The sequence below is a fragment of the Ursus arctos genome, unplaced genomic scaffold, assembly GCF_023065955.2.
Source record: "Ursus arctos isolate Adak ecotype North America unplaced genomic scaffold, UrsArc2.0 scaffold_10, whole genome shotgun sequence".
NCBI lineage: Eukaryota > Metazoa > Chordata > Mammalia > Carnivora > Ursidae > Ursus > Ursus arctos.
In genome coordinates, this window is record NW_026622764.1 from 51581079 (window position 1) to 51604361 (window position 23283).

Sequence of the window (23283 nt, forward strand, 5' to 3'; positions counted from 1 at the left end):
GGTGTGCGGGGCAGAGGTGGACCCCAGCGCAGACGGGCGGCCGAAACGTCTGGGCGCGCGGCGGGCAGGAGGGATGCGCGTGTCCGGGAGGGAAATGGTGCCCGAATCACAGCCGCCGCCTCCACGTACCTGCTCCTGGAGGACCTTCAGTAACGCCTGCGTGTGTGACTGCTCTTCCTTTGCTTGTTCCAGCTCCGACTTTTTGTTGTTTAACTCCTCCTGGATGGTCAGCAATTGCTGTCGAAGTAAGGACATTTAAGATAAGTAGGGTGGAAGGCAGGCCAGGTGACTGTAAGATAGTAAAAATATCCATTCAAACACAAGATTTTTGCACGTCTCGGTGCGCCTGGGTGGCACAGCGGTTAAGCGTCTGCCTTCAGCTCAGGGCTTGATCCCGGCCTTATGGGATCGAGCCCCACATCAGGCTCCTCCACTATGAGCCTGCTTCTTCCTCTCCCACTCCCCCTGCTTGTGTTCCCTCTCTTGCTGGCTGTCTCTATCTCTGTCAAATAAATAAATAAATAAAATCTTTAAAAAAAAAAAAGAAGATTTTTGCACGTCTTAATAGCTTAATCTAGACCTCGGGGAACTTTTGTGCCCCCCCATCACTTAGTGTAACAATAATGCAGGTTCTTTTTAAAAAATATTTTATGTATTTACTTGAGAGAGAAAGAGTGCAGAGGGAGAGGGAGACGCAGATCCCCGCTGAGCCGGGACCCCGACGCGGGACTCGATCCCAGGACCCCGGGATCATGACCTGAGCTGAAGGCAGCTTCACACACTGAGCCACCCAGGCGCCCCCACAACGCAGGTTCTGACACCTTATCAGGCTGTTGGGACCCTGTTGCACAGCAAGAGAAATTCGTGCTCGGAATCTGTGAAGTCACCCTCGTGGTCCTTGGCACAAATGCGTATTTGTACAAATATGCAGAATAGTGTTAATAGACAACAGGTTTTGATAGACGAAGAAATTAATAATAATAAAAAAACTGGATGTGATTCGTCAGCTTGCCCAAGGTCGCTTCATTTGACATCAGGAAGGCTGGCCTTCCGGCAGTAGCTCTGCGAGCTCCGTCACCAAGTGGCTGCGACCACAAAAGATCCTTTTACTTTCTCTGTTATGACGGCGATGTTTTATTAGATCGGCAGGACTGAAGTCCAAACTGCAATCAATATATCAGCCGAGAAAACTGCTGATATAAGCTGTCAAAACACTAAGCTATGGCCTACACTGCTGTTTCTAAGCAGGGCCCCTGAAGGGATTTCTGGAAGCCTTGCCTCGAGCTTCCCTCGCCCTATCAACTGGACTCACGTTGAGGCTTAGCCCTCGTGGGCCGGCAGCGGCGTGCGGCCCGGCACTACCTCTCGGCAACGGGCATGTATGTTAATATATACAGAGGCTGGACAATGCATTCAAGAGCTTTGAAAGGGGCCGTAGAAATGGCTAGATCGACTCGGAAGCTTCTTAACAACAAAGGGCTAGTTGGAAAAGACAGAAGAGCATTGCTCCCGCTGCCGTGCAGGCCTAGCGCCGCGCTCCCGAGAGAAAGTGCTAGTGCCTTCCTGCCGCGCAAGCAGCTGTCTCCAGCGTCAAGGCTGCTTCTCTGGGCCTGCCGCGCAGCTGGCGGCCGGTCCCTAACACCAGGGCCTGAGTCCACACGGCTGCTGGACTGCCGATGCTTAAACCCACCACCTGGAAGGATTAAATTAAATCTTTAAAACCTAGCTTTGGGGTATGTGGGGGAGTGGGCAGCCCTCAGAAAAACACACTCTGCTTTCCCTTGGGCTTGCTGCTTCTGTTCCCTCCTTCGGCACTGGATATAAATTTAGGAACCTACTTTGCCCCCCCCCTCCCCGCCGCCCACCGCCGCATAACAGTGATTTCCTTGCCGTTTCCTAAAAACTCATCGCCTCCCACTTCACCACCCTGCGCACGCGGACTCGCATGTGAGGGACACGCGCATCCTGCACCGGCTCCCCTAGCGCCGTGTGTGACTTAATTGGGCATCAACTGATGAACGTACGGAAACCAGGGAGCCCATATTGTACTTTGGCACCGTGACAAGTACCTAAGATGACTGCTTCCAAAGAGCGGGAAGTGACTCTGCTCCTTCGCAGTCCTTCGTGACTGGCCCCCAGAGCAGCTCCCCCCGGGGGGGTGGGGGTGGGGGTGGCCTGCTGCTGGGACTTCGATGACACCCAGGGAATGTTTACAGATCAGACAAGTTTCAAATCCAACCCTTACGCCTTCTTTAAACAGGAGCCAAACAAGGGACAGGAAATCGTGTTCAAAGGTAGGTGGCTTATGTCTGCTCATTGCAGCACTTGAGGCCACAGAATTTAGAAAGAGCTAGCGTCCAGCAGAAGGGGGTTGGGCTGGGTCAGCGATGGGCATCTGTACAGTGGGACTCCTCGCAGCCAGCCGGGGAGAACCACAGACATCTCTGCACATGGAGGAAGCTCACAGTATGCTGTGCACGCCACCCCCCCCCCCCCAAACGTCAGGCTCCGCAAACGTCTCATTGCATTTTGCAACGTGTTCTTAGAAACAGGTCTGGATACTTTCTCTGGGTGTGTGGGCTTAAGGATCTTTAAGTCAGTGTTGCTGGTAATTTTCTGGTATGTCCGTAAGGAGCATATGCTGCTCGAATAATGTTGTTATTACCAGCACTGAATAAATAAGAGGGAAAGTGAGAATTCTACTGGAATCTGCCATTTCATCCACACATTTACAACACTTTATTCTACTGAAACACACACACACACACACACACACACACACACTCCTTCCCTGGACCTCATTTCTCACTGAGGATTCCATCCTATTTCATTCTTCCTCTGCATCACACTTTTTATTACTTTAAATTTTATTTTTAAATTTTTTTCTTATTTAAGTATAGTGGACACATGATGGTCTGTTAGTTTCGGGTGCACAACAGAGTGACATGACAGTTGTGCACCTTGCTCCGTGCTCACCACAGTAAGTGTGGGCACCACCTGTCACGACACAGCATTGTTATGATGTTACCGACTATGTTCCCTACGCTGTACTTTTCGTCTCTGTGGAATCACACTTTTTAAAATAAAATGTCTTCTCTGTCATCCCTACTTCCTTCTCCTACACACGCAACCACTTTCGACGGTTTCTGTCTTTTTTATTTGGGTGTGTTTTTCTAAAATATATATTGTTTTCTGAGTATGCCTTTTTATATGATTTTGTCATATTTCTTGTTATTTATGTTTTTGCTAAGCATTATTTCTTAAAGACCCACCCCTGTGAACACGCATGTCTCTAACCTGCTGCTTCCGAGGGCTGCCTGATAGCCTATGGTACGTCCCCCCAGTTGTACCCGATCCACTCTCCCAGAGAAAGCCGCTCAGATGACCTCCAGTCCCTACCCGTACAAGGCTGCGGCGGAACACGCTAGTGCGTGTCACCCGACGGACCTGCAGGACGATCTCCCAAGCATGCATATCCAGCGGCCGAACCGCTGCTTCGTGCAGCGTGCCTGAGACGTCGAGCTGCCAGAGCTGCTCTGCCGGGGGGCTGTACCTGTCCACCCACCCAGCGGTGGAGTACAAGAGTCCCTGTGCCCGCAGCCTCACTGACACTTAGCCTCACCCACCCAGCTTTCTAATATTTGTCAGAGTTCTCGTATTGTCTACTACTCTAGAGAGTCTTCATTAAACATTTTTTTGTGTCTTTCTCTAACCCCTTGCGATTTTCAATATCGCGTCATCGGCTTGCTAGCTGCTGAAGCTCATTGACACCTCTTAAAAGACTATTCAAGGGTAGTGCTTCTTAAATAGGGGAGACTTTTTTTTAAAGATTTTATTTATTTTAGGGAGAGAGAGAGAGAGAGCACGAGCAGGGGGAGGGGCAGAGGGAGAGGGAGGGAGAGAACCTTAAGCAGACTTCCCATGTGGGGCTTGATCTCACGACCCTGAGGTCATGACCTGAGCTGAAACCAAGAGTCGGAGGTTTAACCTGCTGAGCCACCCAGGTGCCCCAAATATGGGGAACTTTTCAAAACAGTACTGATTCCTGGGCCCTCAAGAAGACCAATTACCTCAGAATATCTAGGCAATGATAGTTTAAAAGAAAACAGCAACGACAACCTTAATAGGTAATTCTAATGTGCAACTGGGACGAAAACCACCGTTTCCATGAACGCTCATTTAAACCTCATTCTGCTACAGTGTGACTTCCCTCCGGAGTGCCCGACTCACACTGTCCTCAGTCACCAATGCTTTTCCCTTGGCCGACCAGCATGCCAGGTTCTTTTCTTCTCGCTCCATGCCTTCTCTGGGTGATCCGTTCACACCCATGGCTTCATCTGCACATCTCATGTGCTTAAGATGCTTTACAAGCATGACTTTACAGCCTCTGCTTCTTTCCTACTACCCACTAGACCCTTCAGTTAACGATGTTTCAAACTCTGCCTACTATCCACACCTCCCTTCCCGTACCTGAGTCTGCTGCCCTGGAATCCAGAGATAAAAGCTTGAAGTCCACCCCTCCCCTTTTATCACCTTTGTAACCTCCCTGCCCATTCCTCTGCCTTTTCTCCCTCCCATCCTCACCGTCATAGTTAAGGCAACCGTTTCCACCCCTCTGGATCTGCTTGGTCCCCCTATCGTTCACCCTATGCTCCATCTAAAAGTTAAAGTGCTCCCATACTTGAAAAATATTATTGGTTCAGCATTTTTCACAGAACTGGAACAATAACACTAAAATATGTATGGAACCACAAAGGGCCCCGAAGAGCCACAGCGATCTTGAGAAAGAATGAAGCTGGAGGTCTTTCAAGATCTACTCCAAAGCCACAGTAATCAAAACAGTATGGTACCAGCACAGAAACAGACATACAGATCAAAGGAACAGAACAGAGAGCCCAGAAATAAACCCACGCATATATGGTCAATTAATCAACAACAAAGGAGGCAAGCATATACACTGGGGAAAAGACAGTGTCTCCAGTAAAGGATGTTGGGAAAACTGGACAGTTACATGCAAAAGAATGAAACTATATCACTTTCTTAGATCATTACACAAAAATAAGTTCAAAATGAATTAAATATGTAAATGAGAGAACCTGAAACCATAAAACTCCTAGAAGAAAAGGTAGGCAGGAATTTCTATGGCATTGGCCATAGCAACATTTTTCTAGATATGTCTACTCAGTCAAGAGAAATGAAAACAAAAATAAACTATTGGGACTGCACCAAAGTAGAAAGCTTCTGCCCAGTGAAGGAAACCATCAACAAAACAAAAAGGCAACCTACTGAATGGGAAAAGATATTTGCAAGTGATATAGCTGATAAGGGGTTTGTATCTAAACTATATGAAGAACTTACATAATTCAACCCCCAAAAATGTGGTATGCCTGAAACAAATGGAACACTGTGTGTCAACTATGCTTTAATAATAATAATTTAAAAATATTTTTGGTTCCCCAACCTCTACCGGATAAAATCCAAACCAATGACCTCATCCTTCCCTGGAAGGGCCAGGTCCTTTCATGACTCTTTGACAAGCTCACTACCCAGAATTCTGCCTGGCAGATTCCTATTCATTCTTTCACTTAGAGAATGCTTTCAGATGAGCACCACCCATATGATGACGTCCGATAGGCAGCCATGACTCCTCACTAGGGCACACAGTTAGGCAGTGGAGTGGGGGCTTGATTTAACTCCCGCTCGCCCATTCAGCCTGGTGGCTTTGTCCATGGCAGCACCTACACAACCACAGGCAGTATCCTTGGGCTCTTCTGCAATAAAGACCTCCCTCAATTACCCAAGCAAAGAAACTGTCCTAATTTCTATGCTCCCAAAGCACTTAATATGCAATACTACCTTTCATAGGTATCTCCCCAACTAGACTATATCCACCAATGGTAAGGTTAATAATTAGGGCATCCCTAACATATAGTAGGTGCTGAATGAATGAATGAGTAAAGAAAGGAATGAATGCTTGCTCAGGTTTCCCCACTTCTGTGGGATGAAGCCATGATCTAGTAGAAAAAACAAAAAAACTGCACACACATAGACATCAAAACAACTACAATAACAAAAACTACCTGAGGGTCTGTTGCTGGGCGATTCATTTTTGTGGACATCGGGACACAAAGGGACACATAGGAACACACAGGGAGACATATGGAGCTTTCAGAAAAGAACAGCAGTTCCATGGAAGACCTTTTCATTTGTTACTCTGGCAATCCCAGATCTCCTCCTTGATCTAATGGGGACTATTTCTTAAAAGGCTAAGGCAATCCACTCATTGAATGGGTAATTCTGTAATTCCTTCCCCATGATCCAGCAAAAAAAAAAAAAAAAATCCAAACCATCACTAGAAGAAAAATAAAATCAACACCCCCAAGACTATTTTCCGCATTCTTCCAGATTAATGTTTTCTTTTGTTTACAAAGCATGAACTCGTGAATCTCGTATTTATGTATGCAAAAGACTGGTGGTGAGTCAAAACTGCTAGTCTTCATTTGACTAGATGTCCTGTAAAAACAACGAGCTAGTCCGCAACTAGGTAATTGAAGTCAGCCTTTCTGGTTCTTCTTCACTTGAAATGTATGAGACTGTATCATCTTCTTTCCAGTTTGAATGTTTAAGCACTAAAATACCTCAATTACAGAAGTTCACAGGCAGCTAGAACTTAATCAGAGGAGTCTCTCGGTTGGATTGGCTGACTGCAGCATAATTTTGATTTAACATTGGAGAGGATGACATTAAACAGATGCACTATTTTTTGGTGGTTACAATTGAGTGTGTTCCAATTAGACAATTATCCATATGCCAATCAAGTGCGAACACTCCGGCAGACAATAACAGGTAAATAAATGCCGCACCTGACACATCTTGGTATTTCCAGGCCACTGATTTAATAGGATCATTTGTAATGCTCTTTGGGGATGTAGACTTCAGTGTGTAATGGGTCTTTCTCTCTGACAAATTCAAAGAGCATTACAAATGTTATTTGGAGCCCTGGAATAAGTGAGGTCACATTTCCATTTTTACAGATGGGCGAATCATGGGCACACAAAGGTCAAGTCATGTATCCAAGGCCACACTGTCTGGGAGAGACCTATCACTTGCACATCTCAATTTTCCTGCTTCACACCGTGGTTCCCACCCTGACAACCACACCGCATTGTCACTCGAAAATGGAAATCAGGACATGCCAAACTCGAAATCCTCCTAGCAACAACTCTACCCAGGCATTCACCATTGCCACTTAAAAGCGAGGCTGGTGGAGACGTGCTTTTGTGTCTACTTCTGGGAGCCCTGTGGCGCACTTCACTTCGCTTTAAAAACTGCAGCCCCGTCCTTGTCTTTTTTCCTTAAATTTTATAATTTTGCTATCAAGGTGCAGTGTTGACAGAGCTAGCAGATTATGCAAGGTTAGAATCCCCAAAAGTCACAGATAACTGAGCAGATACTCTATATAGAAAGTATCCCAGCAACATCCCATTATGAGCTGACACTTGCAGAATTGGGATAACTGAGGAATCTCTGGCAGGACTGGTGGGCAGCTGGGGGATGGAGGTGAGGGTTAGCATAAATTTGAGAGGACCCGTAAATAGCACACTGATTTGAGGACAGCAAAAGACACTCTCATAATGGCTATACCCCAGAGAGTTTCCCTAGATTTTGGGGGATCAGTTTAGATATTAGGAGAATACAGGCTCGGGGGCTCTATTCTGAATCAGAATTCATTCTATTTATTAGAAATGAGCCACTGAATATTCACGCATCAAAGTCTGGAAATATCTGAACCCACAGAGGGTCATCAATTTAAATCTAAATGTGTTTCTGCTCTTTTGATTCAGTTTTAATAAATGTTATTCCATCTCCTTAACTTTGCTATAAATTAGATGCCCTACTCAGTGGGATATGCCTTTGAGGCCAGTAAAGTATCACCTGGGGAGATGAGGTCCAGGACCTTCCAAAGGCCATGGTGGATGTGACCATCTCTTGATCAACCGATCCCAGCAGGTGTTTTAATACCTAGGCTACATGGCAAAGCCTTCGAGCCTCCAGCATCACCCCATCTGTGCACCTGGTCTCCAATCTGATTTCTCTACTTTAGCCTGCGATCTGAACCCCACCTCTGGCCAGCTCGGCCAGACCCTTGTCACCTTGTCCTGCCATAAGGAGACAGGATGCATCCATTAATCCTTTCTCCCTTGGCGCGATCCGGCTACCCAAACATGGCTTACAGCTCCTTCTTTCCCCCCACGGCTCTCCACACCCTCCACTTGCTCAATCCTGTTTTGGTTCTCACCGATTTCAGAACCACTTAGGAATGTCAGCCCTGAGTCCTGCTGCTGAAGTCACCTGTGCCTGCTTTCCAGCTATCACTGCGAATCCTGAGCCGATCCCCGATTGTTAGGGGAAGTTCGAGATGGGAAAATCAAGTGCACATGGTCGTGACATTAAGAGCAGGGCTGTGCCTGCAGGCAAACCCATCTCACCGTATTCCTGACAGAGGAGAGAAGGCTGGCTCGGGGGAAGGACAGTCAGTTACCACCTGGTAGCAACAACTTTCACTTTTCTCCTTGGGAAAAAAAAAGATGGAATTGAACTAGCCTGAATTTTCTTGTCACACAAGGTGGTAAGACGACTCAAGATCTATTCTAGTTTAAAATGTCATCGGCTTCCACCTGGGGATGAAACTGCGCTTCAATTTATGGCAAGATACGAAGGTAACCAAGCCTGTGGCCCGTTTTATCCATCGCGGTGCCTCCCTCTCTGCCTCCAGCACGGTGACCCCTGGGGGGGAAACATCTCCAGGAGAGAGCTCCACCGTTCAGATGACTGATAACAGGAACACTGGATCATAGAAATGAAATTGTGCTCTGAGCCTAATATCCTATTACACCAGGCTATACATATTTAATTCCTTGGGTCTTTCCTCATAAATCAATTCCTTCAGGCCCTTAATCTCGTCAATATCTTTTCTGATATTGAATTTTAAATGCCATTCTCATTGCTAGGCAGAAAGGCAATCTCTTGCTCGTGATGGGATCAGGCTTCATTTAACAGCCAAGAGACGCCTGGAGTGCGGCCCTATTCCCTGACCCTGCTGTTAAGATCCTAACATCGACCAGAGCCAAACAGCCCAGGCACAGGCTGGACTGGGCTTGCCCTCTCATAGGTCAAGACCACGAACTGGGGTCATGACTATCAGTGTCCTGGGAGCCTGAGCCAGTTCTGAGAGAATGATGAGAAAGAGCGTTTTCAAGGGCTCGGGGGCTTGGGTCCTCAAGGGGGTGTCTGAGACCCTGAGGCATGAGGCTCCCGGCCACTCGCCCAGGGCGGCGCGCTGGGCAAGGATTCCTTTCTCTGAACATGTAAGGGTCTGACGGAAGGACGCACAGTGTGCCTACATGTGAGCAAGATCTCGCGGGGCATGGGTTCTCTAAGGAGGGGAAATACGTCATCCCAGAGAGCAGGGGTGCTTCCAGGTTCCCAGGGGCTGGCCCATAACGCTGGGATTTCCCCTGTTGCAGAGAAAGGGGGAAAATCCACAGATCTGGGAGTCTTGCAAAATTTCCAAAGGGAAGGAGGAGTGATAAACGTGAGACTTCAAGAGTGACCAAGAGGCTGAGAAACACAGGGAAGCACTGAGATGCAGAACTGGGGGCCTAAGCCTGCAGTCAGTGGCGGGATGTCAAGGACCGAGTCCCGGGAGCCGTCTGTCTCAGTGCAGGAAATAAGCACGTGCAACTGTCCGAAATTTAATAATAACAACCTAACTAAAGGTCCATCCATTTATTATCACTGTGTACCAGCAATTCCACACAAAATCAGTGATAAAATACTCCTCTGACAAAAATCCTTTGTTGATCTAGAATTGCTGCTGTTACTGTTAAGATTTAATACATACGTAATCTTCACATTAGCACATTTTCATTACCTACCCTTTAACAAACACACTCTGTGTAGAAGCTAATTTGGAAAATGTCCAGTTTCTGCTCCTACTCCCAACCCGCCCTGCCCTCCCCCATCTCACGCACAGGACTCAGCTACACACATCGGCTTCAGAATCCCTGGAGCTTACTTTAGACACAGTGTCTCCAATCCCACCAGCGCTGCGTGTATTCCTATATTTATACAGTAGATTCGAAATAAACGAAGACAGCACGGTTACTGCGAAGACTAAGAACTAGGACCTGAGCTACTTCAATTCATCCTGCAGGACCCGTGAAAGAGTCTTTTGTTTAAGACGTAAACAATAGCACGGTGAGAACCAATGAGTGGTATTATTTTTGGTAAGTGCAAACTTTAGCTCATATGTTAACTATTCTACTGAATTACAGTAGTTTAAAAATTGAAATGCACTCTTTTAAAATTTTTTTCTTTAAAACTAAAGGACGAATAAGGAAAATATTACATCAGTGGTACAATTAATAGTTGCCTCAACCATACCCTTTTCATTTGGTTTTATTAAAATTCACTTATTTACTGGACAATTATTTATATCCTGTGTATCATAATCAAAGATCAAAGTTCAAACTGTTAGTTGGATTTTAAAAAACCACCGAATAGACAGTGATTTTTTTTTCCCCTTTCGTTGTACCATTTTAGTTTTTGGTTTTTTACAGACATAATTATATGTGAAAATCAATAGGAAAATGTTAATGTCTGCATTTCTTTCCTGGTTGCTATTATTCACCTTATTTCATAATTATTACTGAAAATAGTTTTGTCATTTAGAGGAGGATGTTTAAAAAAGGATCCTTTCTGGGTTCAAATTACACTAGGCACCTCGCTGGCCAGCAGCCCAGTACCTGGGCAGGAGAGGGAGATCATGACCTTGGCTTGCTGGGTGGGGGAGGGGAGGACAGGTTTCATCAATCACGGTTTTTAGAGACCATTTCTTTCACTTGATTTTCCTTCTGGGAGGGACTTGTACTAAAAACAGATACTTTTTGGCATTTTATAATCCAGTGGAATTACTGGTCATAATAACACCCTATATCCTGATAAGGCAACATTATCATGAAAAAAAAAAATATATATATAGACAAGCATTGGTGAAAAGGCAAAAAAATAAGCCACTGGTCAGCATTTCAAAGGCTAGCATGGTTAGCTCCTCACTGTGTGACCTGCAGACTACTTTATGGCTCTCGTTTCCTTTTCTCTCACAATTGTTTCCTAAGAATAATTTATCATTTAAAAAGCAATACATCAATTAATTTCTTGAATACTGAATACAGGAAAAGCAGATGCAAAAGTGGTTTGGAAGGCTCTAAAACCTGTTTTCCTTTCTTCACATGATTTTTTTTTTTTTTTAAGATTTTTTAATCTATTCCTTTGAGAAAGAGAGAGAGAGGGCACACCATGGAGAGCAGGGGGAGGGGCAGAGGAAGAGGGAGAAGCAGACTCCCCGCTGAGCAGGGAGCCCCATGTGAGGCTCAGAGATTCCAGGACCCCAGGATCATGACCCAAACCGAAGGCAGACACTTAAGCAACCAAGCCACCCAGGCGCCCCAATTTTTCTTTTTTAATAGTGTGATTTGCAGGGTCATTCCGGCTTTCTGGCTTTCACTTTCTTCACATGTTAAATAAAGATAACAGTACTCACCGGTAGGATACTATGAGACTAAAGAACATCCATTAAGAAGTGAGGTTCCTTGAGTGGCAAGAAGTACCAAGTTAAATCAAAGTGCTGCTATCTTCTCTGCAAGAACGGAGAGACTAAGACCCAGTAAGGTCACGTAACTTTTAACTTACCAGTGGGCAGTCCTGGGGATTAGCATTCAAAGAGAAAGGGCTGTAATTCAGCCCCGCCCTAGCCGTGCTGGTTGCCCTCCTTTAGCCAATTTTCAAAACACAGGGCAGCCAACTTGAATTAACACTATTCACGCAATTCACGAGGGAAGGCTTCAAATGCTTTGCCGAAGGAGGAGTATAGGTCAGTGGTAATTCTCTCCATTGCCTTTGCTGGCAAGTCCACTGCAAATGATAATCCAATTTGCTGGGATTTATTTATGCCTATCACCTTTTTTTTTGCAATTATATGAGGTGGTCATCACCCCGGCCTCTGGGCACATGTACAGCTGTTCATGTAGAAATTTAAAATATTAACATGCTTTCCAGCCAGGTTGGCCCATTTACTTCAAACAAGAACTTGATTGAACAGCTGGGTCTTGCACTGTGCCCCAAAGGCCAATAGAGATTTGTTCTTTCTTTGCAGGGTTTATAACCCAGTCATGATCAGAGCTTAGAGCTAGAAAACCCTTTATGGGTGACTTTTGACCAAAGTCCTGTGGCCATCTTTGGAGGTGGCTTACACAAAGCAATCTGGGCCTCATTCACTTTAGCTCCTGGAGAGCCAAACCATGCTCCTTCTAGATTCATTAACATCAGATGTTACCACCATCACTGACCTCCTGGATTGCAGTTTCAGGAAAGCAGCTTTTGACTTATGGGTTATGGGATAAGAACATGTGCTGGGGTCTTAAGAGTTTTTACTTGAATCCTAATGGTGAGAAGTTGTAATGATCTAACGTGTTCTGCAAAAATATGAAGTGAGAGGGGAGAGCCGTACATTCTATCTCTGCATCAGCCGTAGACGGCTAAGGCTGGAGAACTTCCTCTGCTGTGGGTCTAGAAAGCCTCCGCCCCCTACATTAGTTACCTGCTAGTCACGGCTGAACTGTAACGAAGCAGATCAATTCAATGATTACAATATTCCCACGTCTCCTTTGTTAACACAGGTTACCATTTCTTTACAACTAGGAGACTAGGACATCTAGGGGCAGGATGAGGATGAAGAATAGCCCCTGAACTTACCAGCACTTTGAATCTTTAGATGCCACTGAGACAAGCTCTGCAAATAAATGGGCACATTCATCTATCACAGAGGAGGTGGGAGGCAGAGGAAGTCAGCTCGCTTCCCCCAAAGTCTCCAAGTTATTTTAATAGATTTAGCCTGGTCTGCAAGCCCACGTGTTAGGAGTCTCGTTTTAACTAGGACCTTTGCAGATCTCCAAGTTTCCCCGTTCCCTATTCCAGGGCCGAGCCGTGGGTAGACAGGTGTGGGCCGCAGAGTAGAGAGTTTCCCCAAGGGGCTTTAACCACGGAGGGTGGTCCCTGTGGCAGCTCCTCGGCCCCCGGCTAGCTCAGGTTCTCTCTGTCCCTGAACTGCAGGCTGTCTTTAAGGGAAAAGCAACGGCCGCAGCATCAACAACAGAAAGCCTCACCACATGCTGTCACTGTGAAGTGTGGCATTACAGTCTCAGCACCTGGGGCTGAATTCTTCTGGTAAAATAAAATACAGCACCACCCATCTTGCCTGGATCTCAAAAGTGTGGACAGAAAATTACCATTTTAAACCAATCTTCTCCGGTACGGAAACATTAAATATACGGAGCATTAAAGAAGCAAGCTGAATTACTTAGACCCTTTACAATAAATGGTGTCAGCATGGCCATGAATAACAGCAAAAAAAGGCTCCCAAGGTATACAAATTAACAGAAATTAGAGCCATAGCTTTACACTTAGTATCAGTCTACCCCAGGAAGTGTTCCTCCGGTCTCAGCAATCCCCTCACTCAAGATCGGCCACTGCATGCTCTTTAACATTACATGTGGAACTCAGGCTACCCGTGTCCTTTTAACGAAAATTTCCATCCCGGTTTGCTGAAGTCAGCTCAAAGACCTCTCCTGACATTGACGGCACAGAAAAGATCATCACCCACAATAAATAGCTAGTTGAGTGAACATCCTAGAAACACGGGGTAATACCGAGGTTAGTGCGAATTTTTCAAAAGGAAAGAATAGGGAAACCACATTTTTAGGGTCCGCTGGTAGACTCTGGGCAATAATCATTTTTCTGCTTCCAGGTGACAATTTGAAAGTGTACATCATGATACAAAAAGTCATACGAAGCAGTTACATTCTAGCCCAAGTAATCGTATCAGGATTAAGAAAGATTATATCGGGATTACTCTGGGAGGAGTAAAAAATACTCGCTTGTTTTGCCACTGAGTTCACTGTGGATAATCTTCAACCAGATAAGACAGTTCTCTTTTAATCCAAGTTGTTAAATCTTCATTTTTCCCCTTTGGTTGTGTTAGTTTTAAATCATGAATGGGTATTCTGTAGCTATTAAACTGATTATTCTGATTCAATCCCGTTAATGGGTTAGAGTACATCAATAGACTTTTGTAATGTTGAACTAACCTTGCATTCCCATGATAAATCCAATAGGGTGGTTTATAAAATATCGGATTAAGTTAGCTTTTGAAAGGAATTTTAAATCTATGTTCCTAAGTGAGATTGACTTATAACTCCCCTGACCACCCCCCCTTTTTTTACTGTCCCTGCCCCTTTTTGGTATCAAATATCCTAGCGTTAATGAATTAGTGGGGACATGTTTCCTTCTCTTCTGTTCTCTGAATGAGTTTGTAAAAGAGTGGCATAATCCTCCTTGAGTATTTGGTAGAACTTGACTGTAAAGCCATTTTGGGTCTGTTCCTCTGATGTTAAGATTTTAATAATTTTCTTTTAAAAAAGACTGATTTATTTATTTTAGAGAGAGAGAGCATGTGTGACTGGGGGTGGGGTAGGGGGAGGGGCAAAAGGAGAGAGAGACTCTCAAGCAGACTCCCCACTGGGCATGGTGCCCAACATGGGGCTCGATCCCAGAACCCTGAGATCATGACCTGAGCCAAAATCAGGAGCCAGAGGCTTGACTGACTGTGTCAAGCAGGTGCCCTAAGATTTTAATGATTTTTAATGATATGGCTCAGGCTTTCAATTTCTTCCTGATTTAATTTTGATAAGGTATTTTTTTCCTATAGGAATTTATCCATGTCACCAAAGTTTAGGAATTTGTCATAAAGCTATTTCTGATTTTCTCATATGTCTGTAGTTATACCTCATTTTAATTTTTAATATTATGTATTTGGTCTTTCTCTTCTTTTCTGATCGATATTACCAAAGATTTTCCATTTATTAGTCTTTTCAAATAAGCAGCATTTAGCTTTGTTGATCTTCCGTGCTGCATGACTGCTTGCTCTTTTAGCCATTTCTGTCCTTGTTTTTATCCTTCCTTCTTTGGGTTTATTATTTTTTAGAAAGAGTTGGATGCTTACGCCTGTTTATGCTTTTCTTTTTTCCTAAAACATGCATTTAAAAATTTTAATTTTTCCTCTAGGTTCTGTTTCAGCTGCATCCCACAAGTTTTACTATGTTGTATTTTAATTATCAATCACTTGTAAGTATTTTAAAATTATATTTCTGATTTCTTTGGACTTGTGGGTTTAGATGTGTGCTTTTAAATTTCCAAATACATAGGATTTATTTTAGTTATCTTTAGTGACATTGATTTCTTAAGTTTTGCTGTAGTCGGAAAACATGATAGCACTCCTCTGAAATGTGTTGAGATGTGCTTTAAAATGTAACGTAAGATGAATTTTTGTAAATGTTCCAGGTATATTTGAAAAGTACAGTTTTCCATTTACGTCCTACCGATCAAGCTTATAGGGGCTGAGTTGTATGGAAATGCTTCACAGACTGCAAACACTGGCAGCAACGGCAAGAGGGAGGGAACAGCGGAGTTGCTTAGAAAAATGTCTGTGTTTCCTGACATATTTTAGGGTCTTTCATTAACGAGTGGGGTGGGCATGTTCCCCATTGTCGTTCCAGTCTCAATTTGTCACATAATGTCACCTTCAACGTTTGGAAGAAATGTTAAGCACCAAACTGCCTGGTTTGGAGGCTTCTTCCCTATGGCTTCTAATCCCTGGTTCCTTAATAAGCATGGTGCAAATAAAAACGTCATCTCCTAGGACCCATTAAAGCTGTGAGAGCTTTTGGACCGTAGAAAGATGTTGTCTGCACAGAAACATTTGTGACTGCACACACACAGTCAGCATGAAGGAAACTCGGTGCTTACTGCCCGAGGTCGGGGCCATTCTCTGGGAGCCCAGAGCCTCACCGGCCGCCCTGGAGAGGGCCAGGGACTAAGTAGCCAGCTCCCCGGGATCTGCAGTGCCGGCAGGGAGCATTCATGACCTCTAACGACAGAAGGACTTGATCAATCCTAATCCGTCAACCAAGACTTCTCAGAAGGCCAGTTCTATTCGGCCAGTGAGATGAGATTATTACTTGTTTGGGCACGAGTAGGGAACACAGCAGAGGTTAAGAATCAGGGAAGCTGGTTCAGAGTTTTCTGTCACACAATAAATTGTGTGCAGAGACTCAACAATTTGTTCTTTTCTTCATTCGTTTACTCAGATAGTGGTTGGACGCGAACTACTACATTAGCCCTAAGAGACTGGTCTTACGTGTTAGGATTAGTTTCAACTGTGATGTCAGAAGAAAAAAGAAATGAGCACTCATTTAACCTGTCTGGGGAAAAGAGTCCCTGTGCCTCAACTCATTTTTCAGGGGCACGGGAGACAGATCGATACAAATGAGTGTAAAAGGAAAAGATTCTCAGAATGCAAGCAAGTAGGGGGAAGCAGAGTGAGGACCCGAGAACCAGGAACTGGGAGCCCTGGGCGGTGGAGGGGCCATGGTGGCCGTGGGGTGCTCAGCTCAGTGACTTAACCTCTCCATTTGATTACAACCAGGAAGTAATGCTGAATTAGGGGGGCTCACCAATGCCCTTCCTGGTTTTAACATTCTGTATTTCGTGGTTCTCTTGCTGTAACAATAGTGGTAAAACTGAGCCCGTTATCTAGTTCAGATTTTGTATCTGTAACAGAATTCCCATTATCACATTATTCTACCTTGCTTTTTTACCGTGAGTGGACCCCAACAGCCTAAGCAAAGCATGGGTTTTGCATGAGAAATGGCTAGCAAATCGTGGACTTAAAAGCAAACCAGTCAGTCACCAGCTGGGCAGAAAAGCTGACTGGAAGGACCAGCCTCATCACCTAAGACCCGAGGGCCCACAGGGGACAGGTCGGACCTGGGAATGCCCCTTCATGACGGGCGATTCTCTGAAATCAATTTGAGCTCACATCATCAGAGATGTAGGGTAGCAAAACTACTTATGACCCCCCTTTTCCTCCTCCCCAAATGATAAATAGGAGGATTACAGCGGGGGGAGGGGGATTATCTTGTAAAGAGAAACTCAGTACCACAACTTTTTAATGGACTTTACAGTTGGTTCATTACCAAAACCTTCCTGAGATAAATTGTGAGTAGCACAATTTACAAAATACAAACCACTGGGGGCACCTGGGTGGCTCAGCTGGCTAAGCATCCGACTCTTGATTTCAGCTCAGGTCATGACCTCACGGTTGGGAGATCAAGCCCCATGTCAGGCTCCACACTCAGTGCAGAGTTGACTTGAGATTCTCTCTCTCCCTCTGCTCCCCCCCGCCATGTGCAGACTCGCGCTCTCTCTCTCTCTCCAATAAATAAATAAAATTAAAAAAAAAAAAAGAAATCTAAACCACAGGGGAAGAAATACCAGCCCAGGAGAAAAGAAGACAAGGTACACAGAGAATTAGTGGAGGACGAAATTGCAGAGTACCACTCTGTGTTTAAATGATTGAAAAGTGTCTAATGCACTGGCTCAGGAAAGGACTTATTCAAGACAAAATGTAAATCATGGGTGAAAATCCACACCTCCAACACGGGGAGTGTGAGTCCCCGCACGCTTGCCAATGCAAGTCCTCTGACTAGAAAACTTGAGGAATACCTGGTTTCGATGAATTGAGGTGGTGGCGGTGGTGGACAGAAGAGACGGAATGCGTATGCATGGGGAGGACGGTGGAATGAATTAAGAGAACAAAAGGATGAAGAAGAGAAGTGATAATAGAGCTTTGAAAAGTCACTCTGCTCGTCTCTCATTTGTAAGCGCTACTTGTCGTGACACCCATTCCTTGGAGATGTACAATCAGAGTTCAAATATACTCTCTCCTCTCGTAGCTCCCAGTACGGCCAGAAAACAACAGAGCTGTGGTGGCTGTTTACTAAGTGTGTGTGTGTGTGTGTGTGTGTGTGTGTGTGAGAGAGAGAGAGAGAGAGAGAGAGAGAGAGAGAGAGAACGGGGTGGGGGGAGGGAGAGAGGAGCAGCACAGAGACACCCGGGAAGCAGGAGAACGGGAGCGGTACCAGCGCACTGAGGACGATGCATCGATGCATCGAGAAGAAGCTGAGGAGGCAGGGTCTTTCCAGCGATCAGCTGAACGACGTGGTGGTCTATCAAGTGAGGGCCAGAGTGGGCACTAACTTTGTTTACGTTTCCCTTGACGACTATTCAGGGTGCTTTGTTAAACAGAGGAGAAAACATAGTCTTTAACTAACCGTCTAACGTCTCGGAGCTGAATTCCCAATCCCACACTTTGGGGACAATTCCAGAAACGTGAGCCGACCGAATGGGCTCTCGTGCTGGTCAGTGGGCACGATGTGGGGCATGACTGCCACTCGCTGTGTGAGCGCGCCTCCGAGAGGAAGCCTGCAAGGACGGACGTGTATGTTAACAACTGTTGTCTCTGGGTGCTGACACTGGAGCGATTTCTGTCTCCTTTATGTGCTTCTTTTAGGTTTCCAAGTTTGCTGCACGGAGCATATATTCTTTTGTGAAAAGGTAAATAAAACGAAAATTAAAATGACAAACCTAGACCCAGAAGAACTGCAACTCCGGCCCACGTTAGTCTTCCTGGCTCCTCAGATAAAGAGGGCTTTCTTCCCTCTGACTCATTCCTCCCCTTCCTTCCTTGTCTCCACGTGGTGCTGCTGTGTCCACCATGGCCTCCCCGAGTTCTCTCCACCACGGCCTCCCCGAGTTCTCTCCACGGTGCTCCTTTCCGAGGAGGGGGTTGGCCCTTCTTCCACCCTCCCGTTTCCTCATCTCACCAGCTGCCCAGAGGGAGCCCTGGGGCCTGGTTCCCTCCCTGTGCAGCCCAGTTTGAGAGCCGGATAATGACAGCAGTCTGGCCGGGAGCGTGACACCTGCTGTATACAGGCGGCGGTGCTGCGGGCAGGAGGCTGCCCCTGTGTGCTGGCAGGCGGCGGAGAGAAGGAGTCAAGGCCAGAGCCCAGGGATTCATTTTAGCGTCTGTGGCTGGGGGGAGAGACGACAACGTCCGACGGACGGAAAGGCCAGTGCGGGTCTGCAGCTGAAGCCCATTTTGATTTACTGCATTTAAGAAAAGATCCATTTCACTATAAATCTGGTACTCCTGGTGTGATAGGGCCTTGAAGTCGGGAGGCAATTTCCAAAGGAGGAGGTGGAAGGGAGGGGTCGTTCAAAGGTCATCCCAGGCCTGCAGCTGACAGGGGCCGGGAAAGCAGAGCTGCTTTATCCCGGGAATGGCTGCAAGTCTACGGGAGATTTGCTAGCGCCCATGGCAGATGTCGGGGAAAGCAGTCAAAGGTAGAAGCCAAACGATTTTAATGGTCTGCAGGGCAATGTCATTACTCCTACCCCTGGCTCCTACACTGATTCGGCTGCTAGCCTCATTATTTTAGTAGGGATGATTACTAATGAGGATGCATTTGATGATCGCATTAATTAATGGAAGAGCAGGGTAACTAATTATGAGATGAAGCCTCCCAGAGTTAAATTTTATTAGGCCTTCTTCTTCCCTTCCCCAAAGTGAAGAGATTTATTTTCCAAGTTCACATTTAATAAATAAAAGCCACATGTATGTTATTTTCTTTTTGCTAGCTCTTAACTCTGCTAATGGGAAGACCAAATCCGGGGTTATGGCACAGTCAGAAAACAGGCAGTGGGTTCTTGCCAGTAATATTTCTAGCAATCGACAGGCAGGGGAAGGCCGAGCTCTTTGCTCTTCTGCTCTCCTGCTGACCACAGGTCTGGAACACCACTTCCAGAGTCACCCTGTGGGAAGTTTTGGAGCAACAGACAGAACGCAGGGATTGTGACAGACAGACCTGGGCTGGCGTTCCGAGTCCGCCAGGAACATGCTGTACCCTGGACGAGTCACTGGACATCTCTCGGTCTCCATTTCCTACCTGAGAAGCCGACATAAGCACTCAGCGTCCAAGTGCTCCTGAGCTGTGAGCCCTGGGGACAGTGACGTGAGTGAGCAATGGGGATGGTCTTGCGGGGAAGGGGTGTAGGCACAACGGGGGGGGGGGGCGCTATCAGGAAACTCCCACTTGGATTTGTCCAGACTTGCTCTGCAATCCCGGGTCTTCTCTTAAACCTCTACATTTCTTCATATTTTTATGTAAAATGGGGCACTCACGCTTCATATAATAGCTGTCCAGACTCACGTAGGTGATCTCGTTTGATCACAAGAGCCCCTGACCGAGGGCGGTGCACCCGTCGTCCACAGGAAGAACGCGAGGTTCAGACGGGCTGACGGACGCAAAGCTGTACAGAAAACAGGCTGGAGCCAACTTTCCTTCTACTGGTTCAGGGTTTTCATGTCCTTTTGCAAAAGCTGCCACTGCTCTGTCGCCAGAGAGGCGGCTTGCTGATCTCGCTCCTTGTCTTACGGCCTCTGTCCGGTGAAAACCGCAAGATACCCCACGGCCCATCCTCTCTGAAACTGCTTAAAAAAAAAAAACTCAGGGAGGTTTCCCCTCCCTTATCTTTGCTTCCCGTTTTCCTATCTTGTCCAGAGTCAAATGGGAATGTGCTTTTAAAACTTCCCGACCCTGGTGCAGATGTCAGGTATGATCATTTCGAACACGTAGGGCTTTGTAATGGAAAGTGCTGGGCCAAGAATCGGAGAATCGGTTTCTTTCTTTTCTTTCTTTCTCTCCCTTCCTTCCTTCCTTCCTTCCTTCCTTCCTTCCTTCCTTCCTTCCTTCCTTCCTCCCTCCCTCCCTCCCTCCCTCCCTCCCTTCCTTCCTTTCAAGGTTTTATTTATTTGTCAGAAAGAGAGAGAGAGAGCACAAGCCGGAGGAATGGCAGGGAGAGGGAGACGCAGGCTTCTGCTGAGCAGGGAGCCTGACGTAGGGCTCGATCCCAGGACCCTAGGACCATGAATTGAGCCAAAGGCAGATGCTTAACTGACTGAGCCACCCAGGCGCCCCCAAGAATCGCTTTCTATTTCTGGTTCCAAACGTACCTAATGACCCTCCAAGAGTCTCACACCTAAGTGGGATATGAACACTCTTCAGATGTGCCGGGGACTGCAATCTGCAAACGCCAGAAAATACACACGTGCTGGCAGGAACTCTACATGGGACTTTGAAGCGGCTTCATGGAAGGTGCCGCTGAATTATAAATGAGGATTATCATCACTGTCTCATGGGCTGCCATCACAATGCATCACCCCAAGACACCTGGCTAAACAATGGGTAGAAAATGAAAGTACGGGGCGCCTGGGTGGCACAGCGGTTAAGCGTCTGCCTTCGGCTCAGGGCGTGATTCCGGCGTTATGGGATCGAGCCCCACATCAGGCTCTTCCGCTATGAGCCTGCTTCTTTCTCTCCCACGCCCCCTGGTTGTGTTCCCTCTCTCACTGGCTGTCTCTATCTCTGTCGAATAAATAAATAAAATCTTTAAAAAAAAAAAAAAGAAAATGAAAGTACGCACTCTGGGGAAGTGAAGTACCAAAAAAAAAAAAAAAAAAAAAAGGAAGACTATAGTGGACCCCAAATTCGGCTGTGGTGGACCTTAATGTCCAAGCCGCATCATCTGAGAGATGTGTATGTTTTACATGCTTTCTGATTCTAGTAAAATGTCAAAGAGTTTTAATATGAATGTGGGCAATGTCTTAGGAGTTGTTTTCTATTCAGAAAGAAAAAGATGTCCGTGAGGAAGTTGAAATAAAACAAACCAACACAAGCTATGTCTCTGTAGCTATCACTTGTCCAAATTCCAGATTTGTATGTGTGTGTGTACACACACCTATTTTTTGAACTTTTTAAGATGAAAGGTTTTACTACTTACACATGAAAGTCTAAAAGAAAGCCTCTTTCTCTACACTGTAATAATGCGATTTTCTTTTTTTTTTAAATAATGTGATTTTCTTGCCCTGTCCAGTGATACCGAATTATTTTCTGCACTGATGTTTTCGTATATTAAAGATATTATGATAATGTTGTTACAGGCTTCTTCCTGAATGAGTAAACAACCAGATCATGATGTGTGTCTTATTTCTTTCTTCCAACTGAACATTGTTGAAGTTCATAAACCCTACTGAGAAGGAATCCCCATAATACATTGTGGCTGAAATTCCAAACTAATCAACTCTTAGTTCACTTGTCTAAATATTTCATAAAAGCTCTTAAAAGATAATTTATCATTATAAAAATGTTGAATTTCTTCTTTTAGAAAAATGTCTCTTTCCCTTTTTTTTCTATGTTTACATTCGTATCATTTTCCTTATTTTTTTAACTACAGAAGAACTGTTCTTCCCACTGTGTCTTCCATGACCTCTGCATATCTTTCTCCTTTTTTTTTTATTAGAAAGGATTTTATTCTAACTTAGCACACAAAAGCATTAATAGTTTCTAGTATATGAAGTCTTTTCAAATTTTATTATCTTCCTGCTAACCTGATTTTTTAAATAATAACTTTTTATTATGTTATGGGAGTAAACAGAAGGGGGAATGAACCATGAGAGACTAGGGACTCTGGGAAACAAACTGAGGGCTTCGGGGGTGGGGTGGGATATTGGGATAGGCCGGTGATGGGTATCTTTCTCCTCCTTCCCTCTAGAATAGCTTCTATTCCTCTACTCTGTATAGACGTTTGAGCTGATGCTTGCCCCGCCCCCCATCCCATCGGGTCTTTTTCTCAATTACCCACTTTCACTCCTCCAGGACAAAAAACCAAAACAGAGTGGATAAAAAGTTAACCATTTTCCATACTTCAGCTTCTTCCTATTTGTCTCCCTTTCCTTCAACCTAAAACCCTCCTAATTTGTGTAGCTGCCCCCTCGTCCTGAAGCAGCTATCTTTACTCCAAAACATGCTGCCTTAAGTCCCCATGTCCATTCCTTTGAGACATCTGTAAAATGTGCTCGCTCTTCATGCTTTCCCTGTAGATTTCCGGACAGCCTGAATAATTTGCGATACCCTACCCCTGTCCCCCTCACCGGTTCACAGCTTAACCAAGAATTCATCAGGGGCACCTGGGTGGCTCAGTCAGTTAAGCGTCTGCCTTTGGCTCAGGTCATGATCCCAGAGTCCTGAGATCGAGCCTCGAGTCGGGCTCCTTGTTCAGTGGGGATCCTGCTTCTCCCTGTCCCTCTCCCTCTGCTTGTGCTCGCTCTCTGTCAAATAAATAAATAAAATCTTAAAAAAAAGAAAAAAAAGAAAAAGAGAATTCATCAGAGGACTAAAGTTCAAAGCCCCTGAAACAGGTTCTTAT

General features: G+C 45.5%; 1 protein-coding gene across 4 annotated transcripts in view; it reads right to left on the minus strand.

Annotated features, from left to right (window-relative positions):
- ENOX1 (ecto-NOX disulfide-thiol exchanger 1) overlaps window positions 1–23283 on the minus strand; it is a 539166-nt gene that overhangs the window by 63880 nt on the left and 452003 nt on the right. For all 4 annotated transcript variants that reach the window (XM_057308447.1, XM_057308444.1, XM_057308442.1 and 1 more), the window contains one exon: window positions 130–237. In XM_057308447.1, the coding sequence (XP_057164430.1) occupies window positions 130–237 (108 nt within the window). The remainder of the gene's footprint in view (window positions 1–129; window positions 238–23283) is intronic.